General features: G+C 42.0%; 1 protein-coding gene across 3 annotated transcripts in view; it reads left to right on the top strand.

Moving 5' to 3' along the window:
* The window catches only part of grik5 (glutamate receptor, ionotropic, kainate 5), an 86,099-nt gene that overhangs the window by 53,829 nt on the left and 19,213 nt on the right, over nt 1-13,057 (top strand). For all 3 annotated transcript variants that reach the window (XM_056380599.1, XM_056380596.1, XM_056380598.1), the window contains 8 exons: nt 649-746; nt 1,176-1,341; nt 5,145-5,323; nt 6,073-6,126; nt 6,989-7,147; nt 7,556-7,708; nt 8,991-9,095; nt 12,508-12,615. In XM_056380599.1, the coding sequence (XP_056236574.1) occupies nt 649-746; nt 1,176-1,341; nt 5,145-5,323; nt 6,073-6,126; nt 6,989-7,147; nt 7,556-7,708; nt 8,991-9,095; nt 12,508-12,615 (1,022 nt within the window). The remainder of the gene's footprint in view (nt 1-648; nt 747-1,175; nt 1,342-5,144; nt 5,324-6,072; nt 6,127-6,988; nt 7,148-7,555; nt 7,709-8,990; nt 9,096-12,507; nt 12,616-13,057) is intronic.

Here is a 13,057-nt window from a genome sequence, read left to right as displayed (position 1 = left end):
GTGTGAAATTCTTCATTTAGGCTTAAATACAATATATAAACATAATGGAGACATGGCATATATTATGCTTGAATATGTTGTATGCAGATTCTCAGAGACAGTGTTTACTCCTGCCATTCCTCAGCAAAGAAATTAGTGAGTTAATAGTCATATAATTTCATGAATAGTTAATGTAATAGACTAATGTGCAAAACTGTTTTCCCAACATCTTCCCCCTGCAAGAAGGGTAATCATGCAAAAAAGGTGACAACCAATTTGCCAGCATTGTTCTGATGCCAGAGATATAATTAAAGCGAAATGTCTTAAAGATTATTAAAATCATTAAAAATGACTGTATTAACAAGTGAATGATAGCAGAAGGCAACCTGTGGGCTGCCCTGCTGTGGTCCTTGGAGTATTTATCTCAAAATAAATCAGATTATAATTAGATGCATCCTGCTTCTACAATAGAATGAGGAGTTCAACTGAAATCGTAATGTGTCCTCTGAGTTTTTGCTGCATTTTAGATTTCCACACTTCCCCTGACTGCAGCCCTTACTGCTTGCCAGCTCAGTGCTGCCGTCAAAATGAAGCGGAGGGAAGTTGTGTGTGTGTGTGTGTGTGTGTGTGTCTGCATATTCAGTGTTTATTTTTCCTTTTTCCTTTCAGTGTGTCAGATTCTACCCAAAGGCGTCGTCTCTGTGATAGGTCCCGCCTCCAGCCCCGCCTCTGGTTCTACTGTCAGTCACATATGTGGAGAGAAGGAGGTGAGTGTGGAAGATAAACACACAAATAGGTACAAATCTGTGCACATCTAGCTCCCTCTCTCTGACTTACTACCCTTCCTACCCACACAGTTGTCATGATGAATGTATCTAGAGATTTGGTTTTCCTTGCCTATTGAGTTTCTTCCCATATAATTAACTACCATCCACTTCTTCCAACAGTTTTCTCCTTTCTTTCCATAGCCTTTTATCCTTAAGTCTCTCTGTTCTCTGCATCTGCCTGTTTTCTTATCTCTCTTTTCACCCTCTAGCCTCGCTAATGGATTTCCTTATTCACAGTTTTTTTTTCTGTCGTGTGTGTGTGTTTGGAGAGGACTTAATCACGACACATTCTTTTTTTTTTTCTTGCCTTCCTTAATGTTTCTCCTCTCCGCTCTCCTTTTTTAAAAATTTTTGTTTTTATTTTTACAGATCCCTCATGTGAAGATTGGTCCCGAGGAAACTCCACGCTTGCCGTACCTGCGCTTTGCCTCTGTCACTCTGTACCCTAGCAACGAGGACCTGAGTCTGGCCATAGGAGCCATCTTGCGCTCGTTCAGTTACCCCTCAGCCAGCCTGGTCTGTGCCAAGGCTGAGTGTGAGTACACCTTGTATACTTATTGACAAAGTTATGTTTGTGACCCTGTGGCTATGTTTGTCTTTAGGTGGGTGTAAATGCATCAGTTGTGTTCTTCTGAACTTTTTTACCTACTGTATGTGTGTGTTTATGTGTACGAATGCCTCTGTGGGGGAGTGTTGGCACATTCACACTGTTTGGGCGGACATGACTGTTTCGTGATGTTGGACACTCATTTTGACAGTCTGGTCATAAAGTTCTGTCTGTTGTCAGAGTTCAGAACATGGCTCACACTATAGCCTTCCTATTTATTACTCATCCTCTTGCACACTGTCTCTTATCCACCTCAGAGGGTTGTTAGCCAGAACCAATTTAATAAATATTTGTGTTTGAAATGCTTTCCAGTATTGGAAGAACTAAGAGGACATTTGATTTAACTTGCCTGGCACTCGGAGAACTTTAACATCACAGGGGATTCGGGGCTTAGTCACTAGCCCTCTTTATTTTCATTTTGAAAGAGTGTGTTATTGATTTATTATGCACTCCCCTATTGAGAGTCACAGGAATTAAAGGGCTTGGTGGGATGGTGGCTGTAGTATTCAAAGAGGCCTTTGTGAATATATGACAGTATACACTACGTGCTGTAAGAGGTGGTAGAAATCGTCATTTATCCACTTAGTGATGTCCAGACTTTCTGTCCCGATCTGAATGAAACTGAGCAGGGATGAGTTGTTGTTCAGCTGTTGACTGCTCACACCAGTCAAGTTGAACCGCACAAGAACTGAAGGGCAATTACGTAAAGAATAAGAGCGACCATTGAAGTCTGAACACTTCTCATGGCCGTGTGAAAAGGGTAGATTTTGACAAACAAAAAGCTGTGACATTATGAAAAATTGATTCAATCGCGGCGGTGCTTTCATTATCTCTCCAGCAGTTAGCCAGCCGTCCCACGGTTTCCTGAAAGTAAGCTGAATTCCTTGTGGACTTGTCATTTCATTGAACTAAAAGAGCTTTGAAATGGCATCAGACATCTTTTTCCACTTTTGATCATCAGTTGAATGGGTAGATAAGAGCCTTGTCTTTCACCAAGCTTTTCCTCCCATAAGAATAGGAGGCAACAGATAGCCTGATGGTTACCGTCCGGGCCAAGAGATGCAGCTTCTCCTGGTGGAGTGACGGAGGGGTGCGTGTGTGTGTGTGTAGTATATTTGGCTTGAAGGTGATCTTTACAAGGTTATCACACTCACAGACTCTGACCCACTTGGCTGCGCTATCTATCGCCATGGAGCTGGTTGCCATGGCTGCAGAATAGGTGCTAACTGCCACTCAACAGGCTTGTTCCACACTCTGAATGACTGTGTGTGTGTGTGTGATATTTTATTTTTCTGTGTGCTTAGTTCACTTTGTCCGTACATGTGCATGTGCTTGAGTGCTAGTTTATGTGTGAACGAGTGTGTGTGTGTATTGCTGCCTCAGAGTGTACTGCATGTCTATACGTGTGAGTGGGTTTTCGGGTGCTTGTAGGCTTGTGTGTCTGTGTGTGCGGCTCTACAGAGGTTCAACATCAGACAATGTTTACCACCAGCTCACTTGTTTTATTCATCTTGTTTACCCCAGTGTAGAGTGGTGCGTACAAGTGAAGTAGACATTCTCTCTTTTTTGTCAGCGAGGCGAGTAATGTGTGAAGTCACACATTTCATTGACACCACCATCATGTACGCATCCTAATTAAGTAACGAATTTAGCAACTGGTCATTTTTGCAACAGCCTGTTAATGGGATTAATCAATTTTTTTCCCTCTTTTAGCTTGTGCAAGTAGCAGTCCATAGATATTCTGTTAAATGAGAGTGAGTCAGAGATTTTGGGTCACTTCCGACGTATCCTCCTCTCGCTACGGCTGGGTCACAACGCGCTATCTGAGCCTAATTCCATTATGCAGTTTTCATGAGATGGATGAGGTTAAGGACAGCGAGAGGGAGAGACTGAGCACAAGGAGGAGGAGACAGTGGGCGGCGTAAGAGTGAGATGGATAAAGACAGAGAGAGGTAACTGGAGCACAGGGCTAAGACGAGAGAGATAGAGAGGTTAGAGCTTATGTTTGAGAGAGAGAATATGTGAAAGGAGAGGGAGAGAGGGGAGGAGAGGAAGCTGTAAAGTGCATTGATTTTTTTTTTCTCCCCTCCTTCCTCAAACTAATTAAAGTTTTGGCCTGGTTCAGTGATTACCCCACTGCTTACAGAGGCTTTCTCCTGCTGAAGGGCTCTGTGCACTACCTCTCCCTTCCTCCTCTCTTCCCCACTCCCCTTCCCCGCCATCCCCCAGATGCCTGCCCCACCACTTATTTACATAGCTAGGGGAGCTTTACTATGGAATTACAATTAGGAAGCAGCAGGGTAGACTTTCTAGTAAAGACTCATTCCATGCACAGTGTCAAGTGAGTCTTGACTGCCATTGGTTATACTCATTTTTGAGAGGAATTCGCTTGAAGTGGGCGAATTGTCTCAAGTACTGTATTTCACTCTTTCTGCTCCTGCAGTTGTGCTCCTCTCTGTCCATCATCTTTTTTTTTTTTTTAACCAGATGTTAGCAGAATTCCTGCATTCCAATTTTGTTATTTAATTGTTTTTAGTTTTTTGAACACATACTATTTCACTCACAGCACACACGTCACACAACGACCTGAAAAGCAATCATTGAGGGATAAGACAACACACACAAAGTGAATTACAACACACTCAAAGAGCACATAGCTTTGCCAAGGCTGCACAGCACTCTAAACCTATTATTCTGTTAATAGAAAATGTTGAGAAATTTGTCTTGCTGATGGAGACCATGAATTTTGTAGCATACCTAAAACCTGTCCGAGGATATTAGGGCTGTGTACAAAGATGAATTTCAATTGAATCCGACTCACAAGCACTTATGTTATGAATTATGTTGATCGAGTTATATTTTGTCATGTTAATGTAGCCTCAGTCTGACACGCCATATGAGACACAAAATTAATATTCAAAGCAGAGTATTTTTACAAGGAGGTGGGTATCTTTAAAACATTTTTTGGCTCATCCAAATATTTTATGTACCAAAGTTGGTTAAGGTTGGATGAAATTTTTAGGAGTAACATTAAAGAGGAAAAATAAGTGAAGCGATGTGTACGATTATAAAATCTAATGACAGACACTCAGGCGGATAGCTAAAAAAAAGCTTTAATACATATGGGCTTAACTCATATTAAAAATATACCAAAGAGTATCTGTGTTCTTTCCTTCCTCAGGGTGTCTGTAGGAGGAATGTTGAAAAATATGTTTAAAATGTGTCTATGTGTAATCAGATGTGGCCTGAAAGTAAAATAAATAATAAAAATCAGGAGGAAAATATTTTGTCTCCATGCTCCACAGTTCAGGTGTTATGGTCAAACAGCAAAGTGCTGTACAAATGACCACATGGTGGCGCTACCTACATTAAAACTAATGACTTCCCTGGCCCGAAGCCTAACTCTTCTTCAAATTACACAATCTGTCAAGTAGATTATAAAGAGAAGACTGAATACAAAACCTCCTTGGCAGAGGTCATAAGAGATAAAAATAAGTCCCACTGAGAAAAGCAGCGAATGCAGACATATTGTAGCCTCCATATTAAATTATGTTTAATTTCCTGGAGATTCAGACAAACCATCAATCATGCAAATGACACAAATATGTGGCCATCCAAGGATAAATCAAGATTTTCACAGGTCCTGCTAAGCTTACACCTAGGAAATATGAGTTATGTCTACTGATAAAGACATTGATATGCAATCCGACTCTGCTGTGGCTCTGCCTCAGGCCTGCTGAGATTGGAGGAGCTGGTCCGCCGCTTTCTCATCTCCCGGGAGACGCTGTCAATCAGGATGCTGGATGACAACCTGGACCCTACGCCGCTGCTGAAGGAGATCCGTGACGACAAAGTGGCCACCATCATCATCGACGCCAATGCTTCTGTCTCCTATCTCATCCTTAAAAAGGTCAGGTCTCAAGGATCAATTAATTCTTCAGAGCCGCCCACACATGTGCAGGATTTGAAGTTACTCTACTATACAGCACATGCAGTAATACTCAAGGGGATAGTTTTTCTCTTTTATATATCCATATGGGAAATTCAGGTTACAGTCATCAAGGGCATGCAGAACTTACCATCGGTAAAATAATAAGGCAACTCTCTCGAAGTTCCACAGGCTACACGTTTGTTGTTGTAACAGAATTAACATCTATTTTTACCTTCCCTGTCCTCCGGAGCAGCAGACTGAACAATATTTCTGCGTATCTGCCAGCAACAATCACTTACACTCTCAAGAAAGTATTTGACAAAAGAACATCTTTTGCTGGGATGCGGTGCAGATGTTACCCAGGCTTGTTCTGATTCATGGTACGGCCTGTAATGCCGATAGCCAGCCCAGTGAGTCACAGTTTGAATGCGTATGGGATGTTTTCACTGGGCGCACATCTGCCCTCAGCGAAATGTCCTAGTGTTCGCCTGATGATGTAAAACTGTGATTAACGTATGCTCCCTCTCCCTCCCCCACATTCTCTCCTACACTTTGTCCCCCAACTGTCTCCTTTGCTCTCTGCCTCTCAATAACTCTCCTCCTTTGCCCTCACTATCTCTGCCCCCTATCAATCTTTCTCCATCTTCCCTTATTCTCTCCACATTCTGTGTCCCACCTGCCTCGTCTTTACTTTTTCATCCTATTCTCTCTTTCTCTTTGTCCTACAGGCATCAGAGCTGGGGATGACATCAGCATTTTACAAGTACATCCTCACCACCATGGTAAGAGCGTACCAGTTCTTCCCCTTCCTGTCTTCTGTCTTCTTTTCCTCCGTGTTCACTCCCCCCCCCCTGCCCTGCACCTCCTCCTCTTCTGTCCCTTTATGAGCAAGCAAAGGTGCTAAGGCGGAGAAAGTATTCGATAAAGGGAGAAGAGAGAGGTGATGGAGAGAGAATAAAGGGAGAGGAGATGAAGGATGGGGAGAGAGAGAGGGGGAGAGATCTGAGAAACGAAACATACTGTACAGAGATGTGGAAGTGCAGAGGAGGATGGCAAAAAAGAAAAAAAAAACAGAAGAAAAAGAGGTCTGAGGTGAAGGTGATGACAGACGTGATGTGCCCTTTTTCTTCTGCCACCCGCCACCTCCTCTACGCTTCCGGTGTTTTCATCTGCCTCTTTGATATACTCCCCTCCCTTTCTACCATTTGAATTAATGTGTCACTTTATGCTGTGTGCCTGATTTTTATTTTATTTTTTTCTCCCCTCTCCGCCCTCTGTGCGTGATGTTCTCTTGTGCTTTAGATGCGAGTGTATGTGCGTATCTCTGTGAAAAGCTACTGGAGTCATTTCCATCAACCTATCTTTGCCCTGTATGACTATTTTTCCCTTTTCCGAGCTGTCCATATCCTTTTTTTTCTCTCTCCATCACAGATTAGCTGCCGTCACTCCCCATAACCTCTCTTTTTCTTTATCACACTCGTCTTTGCACAGTATTTTTCTTCTTTGCTGAGATTTGATTCACTGTCAACATTGTCACTCACCTGAATTTTCTGTCTCTCTCTGCAAACATCTTCGCCTCTTCTTCTTCTTCTTCTTCTTCTTTGTTTTCTCCTTCGTTTTCTTCTCCTCTTTCTCCTTCTGTAGGACTTCCCCCTCCTGAGACTGGATGATATAGTGGATGAGCAGTCCAATATTGTGGGATTCTCCATGTTTAACACTACACATCCCTTCTACTTGGAGTTCATCAGGAGCCTCAACCTCTCTTGGAGGGAGGGCTGTGACCTGACATACCCCGGCCCTGCGGTCAGTCTCTTGGACACATGAGTACTCATGCATGCACGCATTCAGGAGTAATTTTTACAGCTTTGTTTGCATGCCACGAAACATTAAGCTACTTTATTCCTCACGCTGATTCATGGAGCAGTTAAAGAGATTCAGCTAGTCTTTTCCATGTATTTAATGGGTATTGATGTATCCATCTGTGTTTCCTCCCCACTGGTTTACTCATCTATTCTCTCTTCCCTCTAATTTTCCCTGCCTTCCCCCATCCCTGTTAACCATTTAATCATTTGTGCTTGTGCCTCTCTCCTCTTTCCTCATTTCATCTTCTCCCTTGACTCCTCGTCGGTTTTACCTGTGTTTCCATCCCCCCCGTTTTTCTGCCTTTACCCACTTCCATATCTCTCGTGTTTCCTCTCCCTCCTCCCACAGCTCTCGTCAGCACTGATGTTTGATGCGGTGCATGTGGTGGTGGGGGCGGTGAGGGAATTGAACCGCAGTCAGGAAATAGGAGTGAAGCCGCTCAGCTGCACCTCGCCTCAGATCTGGCAACACGGGACCAGTCTTATGAACTACCTGCGCATGGTAAACGTTTGCTAAATCTGCATGTTTGCAATCACCTCCTTTATATGAATGGTCATTCACACGGACACACACATGCATACATCATGAGGAATATGGGTGAAATATGAGCTCACCTTAATTTCTATTTCTTTAAATGTCCACACAGGCAGAATACGCAGTGACTTGTAACTGTGGCTCCATGTGTTATCATGAAAATCAAGATGTTGCTTTTTTTTACACTATAAAAATACAACTAACAATTATTTTCATTAAACTGCTGGTTATTTTTCAGAGAATCTATGTCTAAAAATTGTGAAAAATACTTGTTACCATTTCCCAAAAGCTTCTGATGACATCTTCAAATTAGATCTGAAGCAATTACTCGATTAATGGATAGTCGATTAACAGAAAATAACCACTATTTTGGTAATCAAGTAATCATTTGTCGGTTCCAGCCTCTAAAATATAGACAATACATAGACAAAATAATAATTGCTTAATCAAACTGAAATTTTTAACCTTACTGAAAATGATCTGACTTGTCTGACTAACAGCCAAAATATTTTCAATTTATAATCATAAAGGCTGAAATTCTCACATCTCAAACAGTTGTCACGAATCAGAATTGTTGTTGATTAGTTTTCCTTCAATTGATTTATTGATAAATTAAGACAGTTGCATTCTGTATCATCCTCATCTCACGTTGCATGTAACCTCTGTCTCTTGTTGTTCTTTGTCATCTTCCATCTCTGGTCGTCTGTGTGTTCCTCTCATCGACGACCTGTTGTCAAGGCAGCCCAAGCCCCATCTCTCATTGCCTCCGCCCCCACCGGCCCGACATCTGTCTTTGTTAGTCAACATCATGGTGTGCTCCATCTTCAGCACCGTGCTATTCATCATAGATCTCGCTAACTGTGCCGGCACCTGGGGTTTGGAGAGGCCGAGCCGAGCTGTGAGGTGCAGGTCTGAGTCTTATTAGGGAGCTGTTGACACTCTCTGCTGCTCTATCTGAGCCTCTCACTCAGTCACTCTCTCCCAGTTGATCTGAAACTGATCATCCCTGTCTGGTCCAGCCTCAGACACTTCCTCTGTCTCTCCTCCTCTTTCTTTCTCTTTGTCTTTTACTCTCTCTTTCTTCCAAATCACTGTTGATAGTATCTGTTTGAAGAAGAAGAATATTTTGTCTCATATAGAAGATTGCCTGTATTTATTTCTCCTACTCTCGTCATTGTTCCTTCCTGTTCTCTTCTTTTCCCTTCCTCTCTCATACTTCCTCACCTCACTCTGTCCGTCTGCCTGCCAGGTGGAGTACGATGGTCTGACAGGGCGTGTGGAGTTCAACAGCAAAGGTCAAAGGACCAACTACACCCTGCGGATCCTGGAGAAACACCGAGGAGGTCACAAAGAGGTCAGGAGTCATCTGTTATCATGCAGCAGCCAGGTCACATCACCCACAGGCTTTGGGGTAGTTATAGGTCACCTGTCTGATTTCACAATGCCAGGGGAGGCGTTTAACACTGAGGTCAGCCTCATCACAGACTCCCCTGATAGTAGCCAAATATCTTTACTTTGTGACGTTGGTTTGATGCGTTTCACCTGACGACACAGGAGTATAACCTGCAATCTGATGTGGGTCATGTAGTAGCTGCAAATATATGTTAACATTTTTGTTATCTAAAGGTTACTAGAATACATTGACTGCCTGCATAGTCCATCAATAGAATTTTAAATGCTAAGCTTTGGGCTGTAGTATTGATTGTTGCATTGTATGGCCCTGACTTTTTTTTTTTGTTGTTGTTTGGCCAGGGCCTTGTTTTTTCAGCCGCAGCTGGATGTTGACTTGATGTGTTCTGATCTGAAAAATAACATTTCATTTATGTTTGATTTATTGTCTTTTCATGGCTACAAATAGTGACATCAATTTGTAGAAATCAGTCTTTGTAACTGGCTCAGTACATGTAGACCCTACAGTGCATATCTGTTCATCCTATAGTAATTATTACATGGCGTCTTTATGGAGTTTATTTTATCTTTGTCTCGTATAAGGCTGGATTTGCCCCAGGCTTGGTTTTGATTTGTATTTGGAATTGGTCTTCACTTGAACGCAGCAAGATATTTCTCTCAGTATGCCTGCTCCTTTTTAGCAATGCCCTGCAGTTTCTCCATATTTTTATTGTACATATTTAGAGCTGAGTCTGAGGAGTAAGCCCCAGTCTAACAATCACTTGGGTTTGAATTGCATTTAAGGCAGGGAAATAAATCAATGTCATATACCGCCTTTTATTGTATTTGTATTGTGATAATATTTTTTATCACAATAAAATTATTTTTTTTATTTTTCATATCATGTTGTTGTTTTACAAAATCCTGTATTTGGATTGTTACAACAAAACCATAATTAAAAAATAACCAGTTCAAAGTCACCCTACTTAACGTGTGCTGAACAACAGCCGCTGTGGCTTTAAAGTTACAATTACAGAAAACATGTATTTGTAAATGCTAAAACAACACTCACTGAGCTCAATCAGGAACACCATACCAATACTGCCTTTGCTCTTTGTGGCATGGATTCCACCAGATGTTGGAAACTTCCCTTTGATATTCTGCTCTACGTTGACTGCATCACATCATTTATGCAGATTTGTCAGCTGCACATTCATGCTGCCAATCTCCTGTTCTACCACATCCCCAAGGTGTTAAGATCTGGTGACTGGTGAGGCCACTGAAGTTCACTGAAGTCATCTCATTGTCATGTTCATGAGACCAGTCTGAGATGGCTTTTGCTTTGTGACATGGCACACTGTCATGCACAAAGTAGCCATTAGAAGATGGTTAATTGTGGCCATTAAGGGCTGCACATGGTCGGCAACAATACTCTGATACGCTGTGGTGTTCAAATGATGATTGATTAGTGTTAAGGGGCCCAAAGTGTGCCAAGAAAACATTCCCCACACCATTACACCACCACCGCCACCAGCCTGGACTGTTGACACAAGGCAGGTTGGATCTGTGTATTCATGCTGTTGATGCCAAATTCTGACCCTACCATCTGCTGCTTCAGCAGAAACCCAGATTCACTAGACCAGGCTACTTTTTCCAGTCTTCAACTGTCAAGTTATGGTTGTTATTTCTGTTCTTGGCTGACAGGAGTGGAACCTGGCATGGTCCTCTGCTGTTGTAGCTCATCCACCTCAAGGTTTAACGTTTTGTTCACTCTCTTCTCTGCTCACCACAGTTGTAAAGAGCGGTTATCTGAGTTACCATAGCCCTTCTGTCAGCTCCAATCAGTCTGGCCATTCTCCTCTGATCTCTCTCATCAACAAGGAGTTTCCATCTGCAGAACTGTCACTCACTGGACGTTTTCTGTCTTTCGCACAAGTCTGAGTAAAGACACTCCAGAGACATTATGTGTATCAAAATCTCAGGAGATCAGCAGTTTCAGAAACACTCAGACCAGCCCGTCTGGGACCAATTGAATTGAGCAACTGTTTTCTTCATTGCTTAAGACATTATTTTGTTCAAATAATCATATGTAATTTCTGGCTTCAGGAATTGTACCCCCCTTCTTCAAAGTTTTCGTTCAACACATAAATTCCCTTTCATTCATTCTCCTGGACCAGATCTTTCCTGTTAGTCTCTGTGTTTATTTCTTGATCTACCAGTTATAAGCCACAACACATTTGTAAAGGGTAGTTGGACAACGTGTTGAACCAAACTAAGATATTGGCTTACCCAGCCAACGAGGTATTTAGCACCATTTTGGTGCATTATTCTGTCATTGAAGGCCCCTCCAATGAGCATTAGATGGAAAGGTGAGGGAAGAGAGGGATCAAATACATTTCCCCTGCATTTCAGGATTAAATGAAGCATAAATACACACATCACTGCAGATCCAGACTGAGGGACTGTGTGTGCAGTTCATTGACTGAAAGAAACACTGTCTCTTCACCTCCTTCCCTTAATGTCTTCTTGGGCTCTAATACAGGCCATCTGCATCCTATGTTAGCACTAAATGCCACCTGATAACCACAGTTAAACCTAAACTTTATCTCAGTGTGAGAATTACATTGTAATGATTAACATTTTAACTCCTTCCACCTTTCTGTACAGCAGCACCCACTCTCTCACAGAAAAAAAAAGCCCACTCTTAAATGTCAGGCCAGGATAAAGAGTGTCATAGAAAAACTGTGATTCTGTCTGAGGAGTCGTTACCTCTCCTCTGACCTATTGAAAGATGTACAGTAATATCTTTCAAGGAAATGCCTCTGCAAGCTGCGGTTCCACCTATGCACACTACTTAGGTCATAATCACACATTTATATACCTAAGTGACTTTACTGTCTCCATAAAATAGAAATATGTGAGTTGTTTTTTGTGCAATTTAAGAAAGGTGTAAGCAAAGGAAAATAGACATGGCAATGAAGCTCCTTATCATGAATGCTTTTCATTACCGTTTTTGCAATCTTGTCCCAGCTCATTGCTCTGCTTGTAAACATCAGTTTTTTTTTGTTTTTTTTTTACAGTGGTGCATGGTGCTGCAGGTTCATCTATGGCTCCAGTGGGAACAATTAAATCAATCAATGTGTTCATACAGTATGTAACAATATGGATGCTAAAGCAAAGCATAAAATATTAAACATGCAAAGGCACTCTATGAAACAGATCAATAGGGTTAATGTACTCACTGCAATGCTTTTTATCTATAGATGGTGTTCAGCCTGCTGCAACAGTAAAACAGTTGCAGTGAAGTTGGAGCTTAACAGTACATTATTTATCCCACAATAGCCATTGATTTTCTCTCACTTTCTCTTCTCTGCTAGATCGGGATCTGGTACTCCAACAACACCCTGATAATGAATTCCACCAGTCTGGATATTAATGTCTCAGAGACGCTGGCAAACAAGACCCTCATTGTCACCACCATACTGGTAAGGTCGCACCTCCTTTTTGGACTGCCAAGCAAGTGAGGTCAGAGTTGTTTTTGTGTTGCTGTGCAGCCTGTGCCGCAGCTCATGCTGTGTTGTGATCTGTTTCTGCTAATTCTGCTGTCACTGTAGCTGTCATAGAAACTGACAGAGCACTGAAAGAGACGTGTTACTAAATTCAAACTGGCAAAATCCTGGTCCTCTGATAATGTCAAAATATGGGAAGTTGTCTCCTTCTGGTTTCCATATGAGTAATGTCATCTCAGAAAATCAATAAATCTCTTGCATGATGCTGCTCCATCATCTTCAGGTTGAATCGGATGTGTAAAAACAACCTGATCCAGTAAATCCCATGCACCACAATATGCTATAATATATCATCACACTGACAATCCTTTTTCTTAAATAGGATAATCCTGTAGAACATTAACTAGAACAAAATGGT

This window comes from Seriola aureovittata, chromosome 7 (assembly GCF_021018895.1).
Source record: "Seriola aureovittata isolate HTS-2021-v1 ecotype China chromosome 7, ASM2101889v1, whole genome shotgun sequence".
NCBI classification, from domain to species: Eukaryota; Metazoa; Chordata; class Actinopteri; order Carangiformes; family Carangidae; genus Seriola; species Seriola aureovittata.
This window is presented reverse-complemented; position numbering and strand designations above follow the sequence as displayed.